Source organism: Bubalus bubalis, chromosome 12 (assembly GCF_019923935.1).
Source record: "Bubalus bubalis isolate 160015118507 breed Murrah chromosome 12, NDDB_SH_1, whole genome shotgun sequence".
Classification (NCBI taxonomy): Eukaryota; Metazoa; Chordata; class Mammalia; order Artiodactyla; family Bovidae; genus Bubalus; species Bubalus bubalis.
In genome coordinates, this window is record NC_059168.1 from 62,055,898 (window position 1) to 62,076,107 (window position 20,210).

The 20,210-nt window shown below is 37.2% G+C and overlaps 1 protein-coding gene across 1 annotated transcript in view; it reads right to left on the reverse strand.

The window, feature by feature from the left end:
• Nucleotides 1-1,241: 1,241 nt before the first annotated feature.
• The window catches only part of PELI1 (pellino E3 ubiquitin protein ligase 1), a 55,966-nt gene continuing 36,997 nt past the window's right edge, over nucleotides 1,242-20,210 (reverse strand). Inside the window, exons 2-7 of the mRNA XM_006064787.4 lie at nucleotides 16,395-16,534; nucleotides 13,499-13,628; nucleotides 7,271-7,372; nucleotides 4,534-4,731; nucleotides 4,258-4,446; nucleotides 1,242-3,681 (exon numbers count right to left, since the gene is read on the reverse strand). Of these exons, the coding sequence (XP_006064849.1) occupies nucleotides 3,115-3,681; nucleotides 4,258-4,446; nucleotides 4,534-4,731; nucleotides 7,271-7,372; nucleotides 13,499-13,628; nucleotides 16,395-16,465 (1,257 nt within the window). The 5' untranslated portion in view covers nucleotides 16,466-16,534 and the 3' untranslated portion in view covers nucleotides 1,242-3,114. The remainder of the gene's footprint in view (nucleotides 3,682-4,257; nucleotides 4,447-4,533; nucleotides 4,732-7,270; nucleotides 7,373-13,498; nucleotides 13,629-16,394; nucleotides 16,535-20,210) is intronic.

The window sequence follows — 20,210 nt, forward strand, 5'->3', positions numbered from 1 at the left end:
ATGAGGGGCCAACATGTTACATTTATTTTATAAAGTTTAAAGATAAATTACATTTATAAAGTTTAATTATGGATGGACTTCCACGGGTGCCCTCAGTCTGTGTCAGAAGGTCATGCATCACGCATGGTTTCTGGGGCACTCTTCTGAAGGAAGAGTGGAGTGGGAGTACTCATGTTAGATGTGATTCTATGTTTACATGAGTATTTATTTCTATCCTGCCTCACAAGTACTAGAAGATTTTTATATGATGAAAGTAAGCAATCACAGCTTGAAGAAGATAACCTGGTAGAGAACTCCTCTTTCTAGATATTTACCCTATCTTGCTTCATGACCCCAACATTTTAGATAAAGGGGAAATTTAATTCCCTGTATGGATTAAGGAGGGCTTCCCTGGTGGCCCAAAAGGTAAAGAATCTACCTGCCTGTAATGTAGGAGACTCAGATTCAATTCCTGGGTTGGGATGATCCCTTGGAGAAGGGAATGGCAACCCACTCCAGTAATCTTGCCCAGAAATCCCATGAACAGAGGGCGCCTGGTGGGCTACGGGCCACAGCATTGCAAAGAGTCAGACATAGTCAAGATTTAATCTTAATCAAACACAGATTTAGATATTAAGATCACTCTGATAAAAGAACTGAGCCATTCAGACTATCTTTCTTGAGAATGCATTTAGGACACCTAAACACAACTTTTTTCTTTTTGGTCAGAATACTGACATTCCCTTAATACAACTGAGTAAGTAAAAGTATTCCATTAGTCACTGGCAAAATGTCTAATAATTAAACTGCTTGAATAATTAAGATGCTTGAACAGAAAAACATATGACTAATGACTTAAATTATCTAAGTTTTCATAAGTTTAATTTGATAGAAAATGAACCAGATTTTTCCCAATTGATAGGAGGAAGTTCAGACACCTCAGGAAGAACATGAACCTTTTATGATTACTGAGGAACTGCTTAAACAGTCTAGTTATGCAACTTACTAAGAACTATCTCTCTAGCAGGGTTTAACTTAGAAAAAGGCCACAATTACTCAACCACTAAAGAAGCTCCTCTATTATCAGGGAAGAGATACTTTCCTAAGAGAACCAGAGAATAAAGAGTTACATGACATGCAAACTCCTCACCTATTTCAAGTGAATATTTTTGGAGTGTGCATTGGTTTTGTCCACAAGTTTTCATTTCTGGTTTCCCAGTCTAAGTTATGGAAAAATGAACTCACAGAAACAAATTCAAGTATCTATTTTGAAAAGTATTTACTTAGTTTGAATAAATTAATTGCAAATAAAAATTAGCTACAATATATAGCCTGAATAGAAATGACTAGAACAAATACAACACAGGACTTGATTTCCTTGCATTAGTCACAAAGCATGTGACAATCTAGAAAACTTCAAAATCAATTGTATTTCTTTGAAAAAGGAGTAACAGCAGTTACTGGTACATCACAACTAGTCAACTTATAATACAAGTTTCCTGACATGCATTTCCTGAGTGAACCCAAATGATCATTTTTTTAAAACAAGGAAATTTTGACAAGTTGAAGTAAAGTAAAATAGTTCATGGCTTCTAAGCAACAGGTTTTGTTTTTTAAAAACCAAAAGAAAATTCAGAACAGTATCATAACAGGATAAATTAAAGCTATGCTACCACATACAAAATCTTGCTATAGTCAATTAAATATAATACAACTTTTTGAACTAAAGGAAAGCAAATCAAAAGATTAAAAAAATGATTCTGTCTAACCTAAAAGTGTACTGATTTTGACAAGTGTCACAAAGGGTTTGCTGTAGTGCAGCTGTCTATACTTTCCTTGTGGGTATTAAAAAAAAAACAACGGGTGGGTGGGGGAAAGGGAGAGAAAATGTTTTCTTCATTCTGAAGCAAAGAACTTCCTGGAATTAGAGAATAAACTGACCATGCAAGTATGTCCCTCCATTTGGCTGTCACTGGTGCTCACCTGCCAACCAAATACTTCCTTGAGTCACACTGTGGCAAATGTCCTTTTAGGATTCAAACCCACAGTTAAGGCTGGTCTGTTAAAATTTAAAAAAAGAAAAACAAAGGAGCACTGTTGTCATTCAACCCTTCAAATCTTTCTACATTTCTTAACACCTGAATAAGTCCAAATACAGGATAGTTAATTCAGCATTCTTTTTCTAAAGGCAAATCAAGTCACTCTCCTTTCTTGTTAATTTATGCTTTTTCTCATGGGAATGATTTTTTTTCTAGAAACAGTGAACAGATGAACCACAGTTTATATCTAAAAAATAAACTTGCCAAATGTTGCTGATACTAAAAACAGATTGGTTATTGTGGGAGAAAAATAGATTATCTAGATTAAATTGCATTTTCAAAGGAGCATATAAAATGTTTCTTAGCATTAAGTTTTTGTTATAGTACTATACTCGGAAGAAACATTAAGGAAAAAATTCTTTCCCAATTATCTTTAATGTGGTTAAAAACAAACACCTCTTACGTAATGGTAATTAATATGAATTTGTTTTTACAAAGTATTCTAATTTACCAAATTTCATATTTAGATGGGGTGGGGAGAGAGTCTCTCCTGTCCTTCTTCCTAACTCTGCAAATCCTTGAGCTACGCTTGCTAAACTACCATTCCCACCAGGAGAGTGAGACCATCGTTACCATGCTACTCTATCAGGAACATTCTAAGATATTTTCTATAATAAAGATAAATAGAAAAAAGTTAATATACATGTTGCTGTATTTTACAATTTTGCAACAAACTGTAAACTAACATAGTTTGAACCAACAGTACCCTCAGTTATACAAAACAATTTTTCAACACTGAGGATGGGTGATTCAAAAACACTAAAAGGAAGGCATCAAATTAGACTATGTCTTTTTCTCCTCAAAATATATTTTCAAAACTCAGAAATCAGAAGTCTGGTACTTTCGAAAATTCCTTTGCTTGAGTTTCCCAGATTTTTGCTCAGAAATTGCTACTATTTATTACAAATGTTTAAAAAAATTCTTCATCTTAATGCAAACGACCAGAGCAGAAAAACTGTGACGTGGACAACAGGTTGGAAAGCCCAGATCACTTAGCTTATAAATGTGTAATGTAGTCCTGGAGGACAACTGTCTGTTAGTCTAGAGGTCCTTGGAAAATAAGTCTGATGTAGCCTTGTTCACCAGCCAACTGATGTGCACAGAAGGGACAGGCGGCATGAAAAGTGTGAGTACCGTGAGGAAGCGGGATCTGGGACCAATAGGCAGTTGTCTTTTCTGAACACACATGCCCACATGGGCTGAATGCATGGGTTGGAGGGCCGGCGTCCACATAAAATCCAGCTTCACATCCAAGCCACAGAGGGACATAGGGACCAACAGACCTACACATGGGACACTCCCGATCTTTTCCGTCACGTTCTTCCTTATTCCCCCAGTTATGATAGCCATGCACGTGGCCGCAGTGTAGGTACACCCACGGTTGTTTCTCATCAACGACGTCTTTTCTCTTCATGCTGGGAAATGCTAGTGTGTTGAACCCGACAGGGCACTGAGGTCGAGCTGCATTGATTTCCTGTCTTAAAGCTTCTAAATGCTTCACGGTAGGAGTGTGGGAAAGGCCTTCTGCAGTACGCCACAGCAATGTTGCGCCACAGAGATCAATTAATGAGCCATCTTGTAACTGATTGGTTTCAATTTCCACCTAGAGGAAACAAGAATCAAAAAACACACATTCACCAGGGAGTTTTGGATTTTTACTTCAGAGTTTTGGTTTTACAAGCTCCTTACTCAAGAATCGAGATTTCCTCTGGTTGTTTATTGAAGAAACTTGAATGGCAGTCATGAAAAATACAGGTTTCAAAATCAAGGATAAAATATTGAACAGTAACATATCTTTTCAGAGTTATAGTAAATAAAATTTATGATTAAACCATCTGACTAATCAGTTAGCTTAGTATTTCCAATTTGGTAAATATCTTGGTCAAAGATTTACAGATACAAGTAGAAAATACACAGAGTGTTGTTTAAATTGGGAAAGCTTAGGTTGTAAAATATATTAACAAAATATAAAAAAAATACATTTTTAGAATGTCTTCATTGAAAAACTAGGATACTACCCTCCTCGTATAGCATTTGGAACTCAGAGCTTGATAGCCACACTTTGTACTTTGTATCAGCAAAAGATTTAATAGTTTTGGGGAATATGTAATGCATTCAGTCCAACTCACCCCATGAAGTCTACTGTAATTAAGTAAGAAGTTTACATCTTAGTACTCACCATTTTCCCTCTCTGCTGAGCTGATCTGGTTTCACGCAGGCTGAACACATTTCCACACACTGATATTTCTCTCCATATTCCAGGTTTGGAGTCTTCTGTGAACCCATTGCGTGGATGCATAACAAGAACGCCATTAGTGGTCAGGCCATCCATCTGTCCATCTGATGTCTTCCATTTGGCAGCCTTCTCCTAGCAGGAAAAATAGCTTCTGTTTATTTGTAAACTGGGAAACTGAAGTGGTTGTGAAAGGCAACATTTAGGAAAAAAGCTTTTTACCCCAAGAAAGATGTTTTTTGATGAGTCAAATCCTGCAGCATAAATCCGTGCTGTAAAGGGAGGATTCCGTTCACATATGATTCTACAGGCAAATCTTGATATGGTGCTCTGCACTGACTGTGTATCAGAATTACTTTGACTTCCAGGAACTGTGTCAGTTACTACAAAATCAATGGGACTTTCAGTCGACCGGCCAATCTAAGAGAAAAAGAAATATCTATAAAACTATTGAAAGGAACACAGCGGAAAATTCACTCAAAGACTCAAAAAGTAAGGTGAAATCATCAAGCCTCTGAAATTTCTAAAGCCCAAACTTATTACACTTAACTCTGGGGGTATCTATACCCTTGAAAACCAATCTCTCAGATTTCCTCTGATGTAGTAATCACTTAGAGCATAGAATTAAGTAGGAACTTGCTACCCAGAATATAGGAAACCCTCAGAGAATGAAGAGTTTAGGATGGCTGAGATTTCTAAGTGGGTGCAGATTTTAATTTTAACCCCTTGGGATAGAAATATGTCTACCACATATTACTCTAGTTTCCTTAACAGAACATAATGAACATAAAAGTAAATCTTCTATGATGACTCCAGGACATTACACTATGAATACTGTTTATATTAAGCTGAAGTGCAGTGACGTCTTTGGGTGCTATAAAGGTGTAGAAGAACACTGATCCCTATGTTAAAACCTTACACAGCCGTGCTTGAGGTCTTATGTCTACTTCACAGATTTTCTCCTGTCTTTTCTGTCAGGCTGTCAACTCTCATTTCTTGCTGATGGGTATACTTGTTTCTGCAGCGTACTCCTCCTTGAACCAGCTACTCTGAATTCTGCTATGGGTTGAGAAATCAGATAACTGAACTTCAAAGAACAGTATTTCAAAAGGTTCTTGGTGATGGCCTAAGGGAGTCTCTAGGGAGTTAGAGAAAAGGAATTTCAGTACATGGACTCTGTGGCATTTATTTTATATGTCTAAATGTCTTTTCTGTTTTCTTCCTAGTTCTTGGCCATAGTTTAAAGACAAGTTTCCTTGAACAGAGTTCTGCTGGATGAGGTGTCAGTGAAGTAAAAACATCTTCAAATGTACTAGCTAGTAAATTAATTAATTTCATTTTGAAAGATGAAAGTTGAAAAAATGAAATTGGTGGAAAAGACGTCAAAAGTGACAATTATCACAGGGTATTAAACATTTAGAAATCAGTTCATTAATGTATTTGTTATAAAGTAGTATCATAGGACTTCCCTGGTGGTTCGGTGGTTAAGAACCCGCCTACCAATGCAGGGGACAGGTCTGACCCTTGGTCTGGGAGGATCCCACGTGTCATGGGACAACTAAGTCCAAGCACTGTAACTACTGAAGCCCCCGAGCCTAGAGCCTGTGATCTGTCAAAGAGAGGCCACCACAATGAGAAGCCTGCTCACTGTAACAGAGCTGCCCACACTCACTGCAACTAGAGAAAGCTTGCTCGCAGCAATGAACACCCAGCACAGCCAAAAATAAATAACACTGAATAAGTAGCATCATAAAAAATAAAGAAAGTTGATCTTGAGAAAAACTACTGACCCTTTACAAAGATGACAACTCTTACGTTGTTCTTTGCCTAGTTGAGCTTTAAGAATTCCTTTTATCAACACACTTTCAGATAAAACTCTAGTGTTTTTATCCTGCCACTAAGTACAAAGACTTATTTATTTAGTCTGGATAGTTTTAGGGGGAAATTTATTGATTAAAAAAATGTAACATTTGGATGTTCCTTTCTTTATTTCTAAGAATACGATATCTAAAAAATATTGTCTTAAACCTTTGGAACTAAAAATATTTCCACTATTCTAAAAAATTCAGCATTCCATTAAGAGGGTTGAGTGTAAAGTGACTTTAAAGAAATATTTTGTTACTGACTACAGCAAAGACATCTCCAGCCCTTTTTATCTTCATTTTATCTCATAAAGTTAAGAAAAACTGTAAAGTCATTGGGACAATAATTATAAGAACAACATTATTAGGCACTTTATAGCCCATTTAAGTTTGTTTCAAAAAAGCCCAAGGCTTTACAAAAACCCAATATTAAGAGAAACGATGTCATGAATATCAAGAATCTTGCTTATGTCTTTAAGGTTTGGCTTTTCTGTCACTGATTTATAAAACCATCAGTACTGGATTGGTACAAAGAATGAGAGAAATAAAAACTTACTATACCATTAGCTTTGAGCAAATATGTGCTGAGAAGAAAGTTTGACTTCACATATATGATATGAATAATTAGAAACTGTACTTTTAGTTGCCTAGAGAGGGAAAGTGAGAAGTAATAGCAAAAAAGATCATAAATGTGTATAAAATATCCCTTGGTTTCTTTTTTGGATAATTATTCTTACAGCTACCAATACTAGCAGCTAAGTGTTTACCAGGTACCTGGCACAGTTCTGAGTACTTCAGAGGGACTAACATATTTAAGCTTCCCAACAGTCATCTGAAGGAAGTTTTATTATCTCACTTTATAAGAGGAAACTGATGCAGAGAGTGGCTAAGTAATGTTTACCAGAAATTCTGATATCAGAGCCCATCTCTTACCCATGCTATGTGGACTTCTAGACATGGGGTTTAGAAATCAACATATATTTTAATGAAATGCATTAAGTGTGATAACCTTTAAGCTGACCACAGCGAAAGTCAATTACAACAGGTTTTTAACTTTTGTTTTTTAAGAAAAAAAGTTTAGATGTTATATATAATACCTGAAACATATCAGTGTTGCTGTCATGAGTATATTCAACCACTACTGTCTGTGCTCGAGACAAGGTGTATGATATGCTATGCTGGTCCTTATTGCTTATTGCCTAAGAAAAAAAAAGATTAATAGCAAAAATTAGCAGGTACATCAATCTAAATAGATAACCATAATAGATAATAGATAAACCTTTTTTTCAAAAAAAAAAAAAAAAAAAAGAGGGAGCTGTGCTCATTATACTATAACAATGTAATTGGAAAAAGAATCTGAGAAAGAAGAGATACATATAAATGTATAACTGAATCACCCTGTTGTGCACCCAACACTAACACACTGTATTGGAGTATATGTACTCCAACATAAAACAAAAGTTAAAAAAAAATACCACTATACTGCTTCAAGGGTAAGTCAACTATTTTATAATTACAAAAGAAAACATCTCATGTCACTGCTAGTATTCATTTCACCTATACACAGACATATAAAAATATACGTTAATACATAATCAAGGACATCATTGCTGCTATTTTGAATAAAATATGTTTGATCAATTGCAAATAAGAAAAATAGAGGTTTTTATTCTTTCGTTAAAAAACGGTAATCTGTTTATTACATATGTGACATATTTTCCCCCTGAAATTCAGAGATTAATAACTTGCATAACCTTTTGCTGTGACAGTGGTTTCTTAGAGTGAGTGGAATGTAGACGAATTCAGGCAGACCTCATTTTATTATGCTTCACAGATACTGAATTTTTTATAAATTGAAGATTTGTGGCAACCCTGCATTGTCAGATAATGGTTAGCATTTAGCATTAAAAGTACTTTAAAATTAAGGGCTTTCCTGGTGGCTCAATGGTGGGAAATTCCATGGAGAGGGGAGCGTAGTAGGCTACAGTTGATGAGGTCGCAAGAGTTGGACACAACTGAGTAACTTTCACGATGCTATTACTGCACACTTAGTGTGCTCAGTCACTCAGTCGTACCCAACTCTTTGTGACCGATGGACTGTAGCCCACCTGCTCCTCTATCCATGGGATTCTCCAGGCAAGAATACTGGAGTGGGTTGCCATTCCCTTCTTCTGGGGATCTTCCCGACCCAAGGATCGAACCCAGGTCTCCTATAATGCAGGTGGATTCTTTACCATATAAGCCACCAGGGAAGCCTGTACACTTAGGAGACCACAGCATAGTGCAAACATAACTTTTATATATATATTAGGAAATGAAACCAGTTGTGATTTGCTTTATTGTAGTGGTCTGAAACTGATCCCAAAATATATCTGAGGTCTATCTATGCACTGAAGCAATTACAGGGTAAAAACATAAGTTCACTGAATTAAAAAAATTGTAAAATCTGAGTCTCCATTATAAGTATTTCAAGTTATAAGATACTTAAAGGAGAAAATACAAAATCTTGCAAGATAAGAGGAATCTTCTTTAATAACTCAAAGAGGTTTAAAGTTAACAAATAAGCAGAGTTAACTGGTTTTCCTAGCCCCTCTGTGACTTTATAGATGGCAAGTATTTGCCATATGCTAGGCTAGATACAGAAAAATTCATAGAATGATTAAACATACCAAAAGAAATGGATATAATGCTTATGACTGTATTATTGACATATGCCAAACTAAAAACATTGCTAAAAAGAACTTCTCAGTTTTGTTTTCAGGCGTTTTCTATGCATATGAGTTGATGATAATATCAGAGGGGGAAAAACCTGCACAGAGGAAGTGGAAAAAGCTTGTGTAAAAGAAACACAGAAGACACAGAAGAATGATTATATGCAGCAAAGAGGCTAAATGAAAAAAAAACTTTCGTAATTAGAACTTTGGTATTATGAAATTTTACTTGGTTTCAATTGGTAGCTAACCTGTAATATAAAGTCTTCATAGTTTTAAGATAATTAAGACTGTGAAATTTTCAAATATACAAAAAGAATATATAAACACCTGGGTACTAACTACCCAACTTTTATCATTCTTACTAATACCATTTCTGCTTCTGATATTTTAAAAGAAATTGAACTGCAGATATAATGAAGGCTGCTTACATGTCCTTCCCTACTCCTGTCTCTGTAGAGGAACTGAACCTCAAGAGTACAGTTTAGGTCACTCCCACGCACTTTAACAGGCTTTACTACACACTGATGCATTCATAAACATGACAAAATGGTTTTAAAGATTTAAAAATCTGTAATTACTTTATCTCAACATTAAGCAGCTGACTTTTCAATCAAATAATTTTTTAGTACTTTGGCCATTAATTCTTAATGGCTAAAGGGATTTAAAAACACAGGTTTGTGTACTTTGAGATTATAAGCTGGTTTTTTTTTTTTAACTATGAGATCTACTCTGATTGAGAATACAGAGCTGTGTCAAGTTAAATTCTCACTGGATTGGAAGTCAGGGTTTAAGCACTCATCCCAGATGACTGCTAGACTAAACAGTTAGTTTTCTTCCTGACCTCATTACACACTCCTCCAAAATTGAAAAAGCAGAAAGTCAATCTTTGATCCCTAAGATTCTTGCTGCCTAGTAAAGATGAAAAGGAGCCAGCAATGAAACATGAGGAGTATGACAGTAAAAATATGAAGAGAAGTACACAACAGGAAATTACAGAAGTAAGACTTAGAAAGATTTTCCCTAGGATAGTAGTTCTTAACCAGAGGTGATGTCAGCTGTGTAAGGGGCGTTTGGTGGCTGTGTTTGCTGGCCATCACAATGATTTGAGGGCTGAAATGGCATTCAGTGGGAAGGGACCAAGAGTATTAGGTTGGTGCAAAAGTAATGGTTGTTCTGCATTGTTGAACTCTGCCTTTAATATTGGAATAAATTCCTAAATAAATGTGGCTATGTTATTATACATCATTTTAATGTGCATTTCTCACTTTATTTTTTTTGCTAATGACTTATTACTTGTTGTTTATATTTATTTTAGACTATAGAAATGATGCTAGATAAAAAGCAAATTTGAGCAATTTTTTATTCGAGTTCAAAACGGATCATTAGGTAGCAGAGACAACTTGTAACATCAACAATGCATCTGGCCCAGGAACTGCTAATGAACATACAGTGCAGTGGTGGTTCAAGAAGTTTTGCAAAGGAGACGAGCGCCTTGAAGATGAGGAGTGCAGTGGTTATCGGAAGTTGACAGTGACCAACTGAGAGCATCACTGAGGCTGATCCTCTTACAACTACACAAGAAATTGCCAAAGAATTCAACATCGACCATTCTATGGTCATTTGAAGCAAATTAGAAGGGTAAAAAATCTTGATAAGTGGGTGCCTAATGAGCTGACTGCAAATCAAAAAAATCATTTTGAAGTGACATCCTCTCTTATTCTACACAACAACAAACCATTTTTCAACCAGATTGTGACATGTGACGAAAAGTGGATTTTATACAACAACCGGCAATGATCAACTCAGTGGCTGGACTGAGAAGAAGCCCAGAGCACTTCTCAAAGCCAGACTTGCACCAAAAAAATGTCATGGTCACTGTTTGGTGGCCTGCTGCCCATCTGATCCACTATAGCTTTCAGAATTTCGGTGAAACCATTACCTCTGAGAAGTATGTTCAGCAAATCAATGAGATGCACCAAAAACTGCAACACCTGTAGCCGGCAATGGTCAACAGCAAGGGCCCAATTCCTCTCCATGACAATGCCCGACCACACACCGCACAAACAATACTTCAAAAGTTAAATGAATTGGGCTACGAAGTTTTGTCTCATCCACCATATTCATTTGATCTCTTGCCAACCAACTACCACTTCTTCAAGCATCTTGACAACTTTTTGCAGGGAAAACACTTTCACAACCAGGAGGCGGCAGAAAATGCTTTCCAAGAGTTCATGGAATCCTGAAGCACAGATTTTTATGCTACAGGAATAAACAAAATTATTTCTCATTGGCAAAAATGTGTTGACTGTAATAGTTCCTATTTTGATTAATATAAATATGTATTTGAGCGTACTTATAATGATTTAAAATGCACGGTCGGAAACTGTAATTACTTTTGCACCAAGTGGAGAGTGAAAAAGTTGGCTTAAAGCTCAACATTCAGAAAAGGAAGATCATGGCATCTGGTCCCATCACTTCATGGGAAATAGATGGGGAAACAGTGGAAACAGTGTCAGACTTTATTTTTTTGGGCTCTAAAATCACTGCAGAAGGTGACTGCAGCCATGAAATTAAAAGACGCTTACTCCTTGGAAGGAAAGTTATGTCCAACCTAGATAGCATATTCAAAAGCAGAGACATTACTTTGCCAACAAAGGTCCGTCTAGTCAAGGCTATGGTTTTTCCTGTGGTCATGTATGGATGTGAGAGTTGGACTGTGAAGAAAGCAGAGCACCGAAGAAGTGATGCTTTTGAACTGTGGTGTTGGAGAAGACTCTTGAGAGTCCCTTGGACTGCAAAGAGATCCAACCAGTCCATTCTGAAGGAGATCAGCCCTGGATTTCTTTGGAAGGAATGATGCTAAAGCTGAAACTCCAGTACTTTGGCCACCTCATGCGAAGAGTTGACTCATTGGAAAAGACTCTGATGCTGGGAGGGATTGGGGGCAGGAGGAGAAGGGGACGACAGAGGATGAGATGGCTGGATGGCATCATTGACTCGAAGGACGTGAGTCTGAGTGAACTCTGGGAGTTGGTGATGGACAGGGAGGCCTGTCGTGCTGCGATTCATGGGGTTGCAAAGAGTCGGACACGACTGAGTGACTGAACTGAACTGAATATTAAATATCCTGCAACGTGGGACAGTCCTGCATAAAGAAGAATTGGCACACCCAAAATGCCAAGAGCACTTCAGTGGGGAAATACTGGAAAGAAGTTCCTCAGATCAATAAACCTTTCACCCTACCACCTGCTTAGTATTTATCAGCACATCTCTTCTTTGCAAAAGAACAGAAGAAACACGTAAAAAAAACTGTCATTTTTCTACATTCTCTGGCTCTTAAGTAGTAAGAGAAGACTCCTTGAGGACTCTTGCTTAGACACCACACTGGATATAAAACAAAGCCAAAAGTCTAGGGACTGCAAATATAACTTAAAACAAGGCACTGTATACCAATTTCTCTCTCATTTATTTTTAACCTACAAAAATATACCTCAGATGGTGTAATATTAATGTACATTCTGGGGTTGCTTAAAGATATAGGTACTTCCAGATGTAAAGAACTCTTTGTAATGTTTATTCATTCACCACAGTATCAAATTTAATCTGTGTTATAAAACTGGAAGTAGAATACATAGGAAATTTAAGATCTGAAATGTCCCCTTATTGTCTATCACTCTAGGAAAAGCCCAAGTGTCCTGAAATGGTGGCCTAGCTTCTGGAAATTTTGGTTGGGAATAAAAACGAGGTTCAGTTCAGTTCAGTCGCTCAGTCGTGTCCAACTCTTTGCGACCCCATGAATCGCAGCACGCCAGGCCTCCCTGTCCATCACCAACTCCCAGAGTTCACCCAGCCTCACGTCCATCAAGTCAGCAGTGCCATCCAGCCATCTCATCCTCTGTCGTCCCCTTCTCCTCCTGCCCCCAATCCCTCCCAGCATCAGAGTCTTTTCCAATTAGTCAACTTTTCGCATGAGGTGAAGCATGAAATAGGCCAGGAGACTGAGAAGTTGTGTTACAGACACAATTGGGTATTTGCTTTCACAGCTTTGATTTGATTTAATAATTAATGAAGATCTACTGTATTTAAGGCACTATGCTACAAAGCTGTGGGGGTCATAAAATAAAAAATAAAAATAAGAGCATCCATAAAATCTTTGATAAAGACCACTTAGTTAAAAAAATGATCTCATCCAAACATGTTTCTAGGCCCTGAATACATATATTCTGTACCACGCTCCTTGCCCAGCTCAGGGAGGTCCCTCGAGTAATAGCGGGAACGCACTACATCTCAGGGCAGTTCCACAATTCCAAATTTTAGATGAAGCCCTGTCCCCCCTCCACCCCAACTTTTTTTTTTAATGACAAAAAAGGAATTATTTCCTTCTAATGGATTATTTCCTTCTCATGGATCCCAGTGTGTCATAAAAAAAAAAAGTCCTATGCCCTTTTAGACGGCATTTCTTTAGATATCCTATCTCCCAAGTGTCTTCTCCCATCCAAACAAAAGGAAACTTCTGGTATACAATGTGAAAGGTCTGCTAGAGAACATGAACAGCATATATAAGTCTTTCAATTTCTCCAAGTTAATTTACTTAGTTTTTGTTTGTGTTACCTTTGCAGCCTGAGGAGTACAAGCAACATGCACAGTGCTGGGCTTCACCCCATTTGCCTTAGGTCTTTTAAACAAAGCAAATCTACTTTTCCTCCTTCCTCTATCGCCGTTTGGAAGAGACCCATTATACCTGATGGGGGAGAAAAAAGTTTAGATGATCTCATGAAAGAACCACACAATTCTAAAACAAATGCTTTACTTTGTCTTAGAGGATCAGCCACTGATTAATTATCTATTAGTAGATTATAAGTGTCTGGAATTAACTTTTAGCGACTGCTGATCCCCAGACCAGCTGCCTGAGTGTGAAACAAAAAAGATTTTTTTCTGTTTACGTCTGAAGTCACAGAGAAGTACCTTTTGGATTACACACAGATTTAAATTACTTGTATTTTTCTTCCCTCTTTTATTTAAGATAATCAAGAGCTGATTAATGGCATATCTGACTTCTTATGACTCATTCTATTTTTTTTAAAGGTGAATGTTTGCATGTGGTAATACAACCTTTAAAAGTACATATTTAAACAAATATGACTTGTTTAAAATAGAATCTCCTTTAATTATGAACCAAACACTTTATAAATAACTGAACTTTTTAAATTAGGAATTTTTAGACTTGTTTGTTAGTCTCAGCTACTGGCTGGTACACATTCACGTTAAGTCAGTAAACCTGTCCAACTGAGCATAACTAACTGGCCGTTAAACACGTTTGTTGCTCACATCTTATGACCATTTCTCCATGATAACATAAACACGCTCTAAAGGTAAGCAAGTGAGCGAGGAGTGAACCAATAGGAAAAGGTTCAAAACAAACATCTGGGTGTTAACTATGTACTAGGCACTAGTGGGTTCTAGTTCACAAATCACTTATTTTATCCATTCTCTCATAAAAACTGCAAGACCAGTATCACTTGCCACTGTTATAGGTTAGGAATTAAGTTATTCTTCAGAGGAACTGAGTCCCTCCATTATTTTCTGAAGGTCACGCAAGTGACACTGGCAAAGCTAGAACTGGAATCTGGGTGCTTGCTGTGCTTTTTTTCATTCTTTACTGCTTCGCTGAGGCATGAACAGTAGCTTAATAATACTCTCTCCTCACGTACTGTCCCCTTATTGCACGACAAAAACCTTTGGTGTGATGGTTTCTTGTTTATAGCTGGTTAATCTGGGGGGAAACTGAGGCAAGGAACGGGTACAGTTTTGAGGGTGGAGGAGACTGTGCTTATAAAATGGCCTACACTAGTGGCTGACAAGGAAGGGAAGGGAGTTTACTCAAAGGCTGTCAGATAGAGAAATTACACTGAACAACCTTTATAAAATGTAAAACACACTGATTCTTCTGGCAAAAGCCCCTGCTAACCTTGCTAAAGGTTCATGGTAGTGTCCCTCAGCTAACACATATTGGATTTTGCTGCTTGGGATTGTGCTGCCCCCAGTCTCACACACTGAGGGCTCCTCACTGCCCCTTACTACTGTCTGCCAGAGCCCGCCTCCTTCCTCTTCTGGACATATGCTCTCTATTCCTACACTGTGTTCCTGTAGCTCAGAGCTCTTTTCCAAATAGCACCAGCACAAAACTGACCACCTTATCCAGCTTGATTTCTCCTTCTAAAATGCTGAGAAGCAGCATTGTTTGCATTTTAATACATCAAGTGCCAGGTACAGAGACAACCATTTTATAAGGTTAACTGAGAAACTGCTGGGCTAAAAGAGCCAGTTTAAACCATATACTAAATTTCAAATTCTAAGTCTTCAGATGACTCAAATTTCCTGCTGAAGAATTTAACTTTGAATAGCTTTGGTGGTTAAAAATCTGTTATTAACACATCAAAATCTATGTGATTTTAAATTGTAATATTGTAGTTCCTATATTAAGTTTATAATCTTTTAAATTGTTTTTGAGAAAACAACATTTTCTTTAATCTCAAGGAACCTTAGTTGATCTTGTTTGTCATTTTACAGAAGAGGAAACTAAGGCCCAAAATGGTTAAGTGACTTGCCTAAGGCCACACAGCTAGCAGTGTTGGAAAAAGTACTGGAATTCAGGATTCCTGGCTTCCAGTTAAGCTCAGTAACACCATATTATTTCCCCAGTTTTTCTTACTTTCTTATCTGAAACAATGGCCACAGTCTCAGTTAAAGAAGAATTTGCACCAACCTGATTCTAAAATATGTTGTAAATGTCTAGAATTGTTTTTCAGGCAGGACAGAAACAGTAGGGAGAAAGTAAATTTTACAACGTCTAGCTTCTGAGATCTCTAAGAAACAGACTAACATTGTGTCTCCATTTTGACACTGTGGCAAGTTTAGACTGGATAAACTGCAATAATGGAATCATTTATTCCTCAATCATAAGACTGTATGAGTTGAATGGATGAGATTACTTTTGAAGCAAACAAGTAGCAATGTCCTGGGCTTCAAAATCATCATATTGTCATGTCTATACAACTCTTTTAAGTACAGGACCAAAAGCACAAAGCAGCATCTGTCTCAGAGGGCAAAGGAACAAATAAACACTAACCTACATGAAATGACCTAAGCAGAGGGGAGATTGTGGGTACAGTCAGCTGAGGCAAATTTTCTAAAAGAAGGCATAGGGAAGACAAATGGACTGGCTATGTGACTTTAGACAAGTACATTTTTCACTTCATCTTTAAGAAGGTTTGTCCTTTCTAGGGGTGAGGGTGAGGCAGAGTTTATGGAGCATTTGAGTACTTACCAAGGATGACATAAAAATGAGAATTAAAAGAATTTCTTAATTTGGTAATATAACTCTGTAGCTTTAAATACTCTTTGGAAATAGGCAGGATATAAATTCTAAAAAAAAGTGCATTTAACCAAGATTTTCAAGTTACCATATATCATTCAATTTTATGCTCATCAGATGGAGAAGTCTTACCCTAAGACAATGAGTTCACCATATTTTACTGGTGCTTTGGATGGATGATTTTCTTGATCAGGAGAAAACATGAGCTTGGCTGTCTTTCTCAAATCTTTGTTCACTGGTCAGGAGCCTTGGGACACCTTTTGCATTATTTCCTAGAGGGGAAAAGTTTTCATTAATAATTTGAACAATGAATTTCAGTTTAAGTAAAGATGTTCTTTTCTAAAAGTCCTTGTGAGCACAATATTATGAAAATTATCACATAATATATAAAGTGTACGACATTTCCCCCAATAATGGTTGTAGAGTTGATATAACTGTTTAAACACATTAAAATGTAAATTTAGGAATGTTAACTTTACATTAAAAATGTAAATTCCAGTTCCAGGACGATGAGGAAGACATTATTTTCCCCATGATTTATGCTAATTATAACCCCAAACCCTGAACATTATATATAAAGCAGAAGACGACTCTAAAAAGTAGAGAGAAGGCAGAACAGCTAGGGGCCTTGGGGCCCATGGAACGACTTTGTGGCAAGTTCTTTGGGTTTTCTTTTTGCCTAATATCAATACATCCCAGATCTGAAGCTCAAGAATCTAGCAACCTGGAAATGCCAACTGGCAGAGAGAAAAACAAACACCTGACAAAATGCTGCTCTCTCTGGTGAAAAGAACAAGAAAACACAGCCTTAGCAAGACAGAAAACTTTTGACAATAACTGCTCCACTGCAGCCAGCACCACAGAAAACACTGTGACCCCACCATCGCACTCACCTGCAAGAGCTGAGCGGTGAGCCCGGACATCCACCTCAGGAGGCCATAATGAGGCGGCCCGACCTCCCCCTGGGCCTACCCTTGCCAGAAGCAGTGTCAGAACAGGCCAAGTAGGGAGCCAGCACAACCACCCTGTTGGCTGGCAACATGCCCCCTCCTCTGCCCGAGTGGTGTCAGTGGAGAGCGCAGGGAGCCTGGGGTTCCATCCCAGTTCGGCAGGATCTTCTTCCGTCAGGGGTCAGTGGAGGCCGAGCAGGGAACCTGGACTTCTATGTCCACCTAGTAGCAGTAAGAAGGCTCCCCGTACTCCCCTGACAGAGCAATGTGAGGAAAAGTCGGTGAAAATAGAAGGTCTGGATGATATTCAGAGTGTCCGAACATACAACGAAAATGTCCAGCTTTCAAAAGAAAGCCACTTACTATATAAAGTACAAGACAGAATTAAAACAATGCAAACAGATAATCAACAGATGCCAGAAGTTTAGATGACAGAGACGTGAGAATTATCTAACAAAGATTTTAAATCATTCATGATAAAAAATTTCAGTAATCAATTACAAACAAGTTTGCGGCAAAGAGACAAACGAAAAATAGTCTCCACAAAGAAAGAGAAGATATGTAAAGTTCACTGGATGGGCTCAACCCAGAATGGAAGGTATGTAGGAAAGGAATGAGCTGGAAGACAGAAAGTACCCAGTCTGAACACAGACAGGAAATTAGACTGGAAAAAAACAGGAAGGAGCCTCATGGACCTGTGGGGCTACAAAACGGCCCATTTAATAACATTAGGATCACTGGAGTTCAGAATGAAAGGAGAAAGAACGGAGCTGAAAAAGCACTCAAACAATGACTGAAATGCAACAAATGTGAAAAGGGGAACAAAACCACAGATTCAGGAAGCTGAACAAACTCCACATACGATACAACCAAAGAAATCTATGCCAAGACACATGGTAATTAAACTTCTGACTTAAAGGCAAAGAAATTTTCTTGAAAGCAGCCAGAGAAGAACTAAACCTTACCTATAGGGGGAAAACAATGAATTTCTCACCAGAAACTACAGAAGACAGAAGCAAGTGGCCTATTTTTTTCAGGTGCTGAAAGAAAGTAACTATCAACCAGATTCCAGCAAGAATGGAAAGAAAAATTAAGACATTCTCAGGTGAGGAAAAATTAAGAGAATCTGTCACCAGCAGAACTACTCTAATAGAATGGCTAGCAGGAATTCCCTAAACAGAAAATACATTTTTTAAAAAATAGTAACTTGGAACACCAGAAAAGAACAAAGAACGTGGTAGTAAAATCAAGACTTATGTTCACACAAACCTGTACATAAATGTTTATAGCAGCTTTATGCGTAGTAGCCAAAACCTTGAATTAATCCAGATGTTCTCTACTGAGTGGATGATTAACCTGTGGTACATCCATACTACGGAATAGTTCTCAGCAATAAAAAGGAATAAACTACTGGTACATGAAACATCATGGACAAATCTTTAGAGAATTATGCTGAATATAAAAATCTAAGCTCAAAAGGTTACATATATGATTTCTTTTATATAACGCTCTTGAAATGACAAAATTACAGGAACAGAAATCAGATAAGTGGCTCTGCCAAAGGTTAAACTGGGGGTGGGAGCAGGGGGGAAGTGAATGCGACTACAAAAAAGCAACAGGAAGGCACCACAGTGGTGATGGAAATGGGCTGTAGCCTTATCAGTGTCAGTATTCTATAAAACCGGAATATTGTGATATTGTGCTCCAGTTTCACAACTATAGTTGCATATAACAAGATCATCTGATCTACACTATGTCGTATATCAATATATGAATGTCTATTCCCTTTACTTCTCCCCTAAAGAAGCATTCCACTTTAAAAAGCTTAGATTTAACCAGGGGTTTTAAATGAACTCTTCTTAGACAATTAACGTACTGCCATCTAAACATGAAAACACTGCTGTGGCACACTTCTGACCAAGAACAGTAAGAATTAAAACTTCAATAACATGAATTAATTAAATTTAAAATTTAAATTAAGTTTTAATAACACTGTCCTGATTCAGATTCCTTTTTAGAGTTACTTTCTATTTTTAGGAAGTGGGGGTTTTTCATTTATAGCAGCAAAACATTTCCTTAAAAAGAACTTATTTAAAGAAGTCAATTTCAACAGTATTAAATAGGATTAGTAAGCACATAGATATGGCAAAAATCTGAAAATGATACATAAATGCCCATATTTGGCTGACACTAATTTTTAGCATGGCTAACAAGTATTAACCTATGTTATAGTTCTAGTTCTCTTTGAATAAACCAATCTGTTTCCTCATCTCTAAAAATGAAGGGACTAAAGTAAAATGAAGAGAACGTTGGAGGTGAAAATACATGAGAAACCATCTGGTCCTAACATAAGAATTTACAAGTAATGTGCATACAGCACTATAGATTTAGTCCTATTGCCCCTATAGCAAAACAAGAACTAATTCTAGCTTTGACAAGGAATAAGAGTAGGGCTGGCATATACTCACCATTCTTTATTTTCTAGAGCCTCTGGCCAAATTAGCCAAGAAAAACAATATGTTCCCAATTATTCTTATTTTGGTTAGATTTCTTAGAGGGTCTAATTTGAGATATTTATCAGATATCAAAATTTCAATCACAGGAACACATTGAAACTTGGTTTCTATTTCTGTATCTAACAATCAAAATCTCTAATAAGATACTTTAGTAGTAATGGTTATTTACGATCTTAAACAAAGCCCAGCAGCTAGATAGCAACTCTTGCATTCACTCTGTGTAGATAATCTGTGTTTTAAAAATCTGAATAATACACAGAATTCTTCGAAATCAATTCCTGAAGTCATACTCCTGAGAACACGACATGCGTATGTACGGAAGTGTATTCTAATACCTCAATCACAGACAGCACCTGGTGGTTTTAAGTTACGTTAGCTGGTCTGACCCCATATATTCAGTCCCATCCCAAAGTGACCTAGCAAAAAAAATAAGAAATAGCACCATTAAGTCTATATGAGACTGGAAAAAATGATAGAGAAAA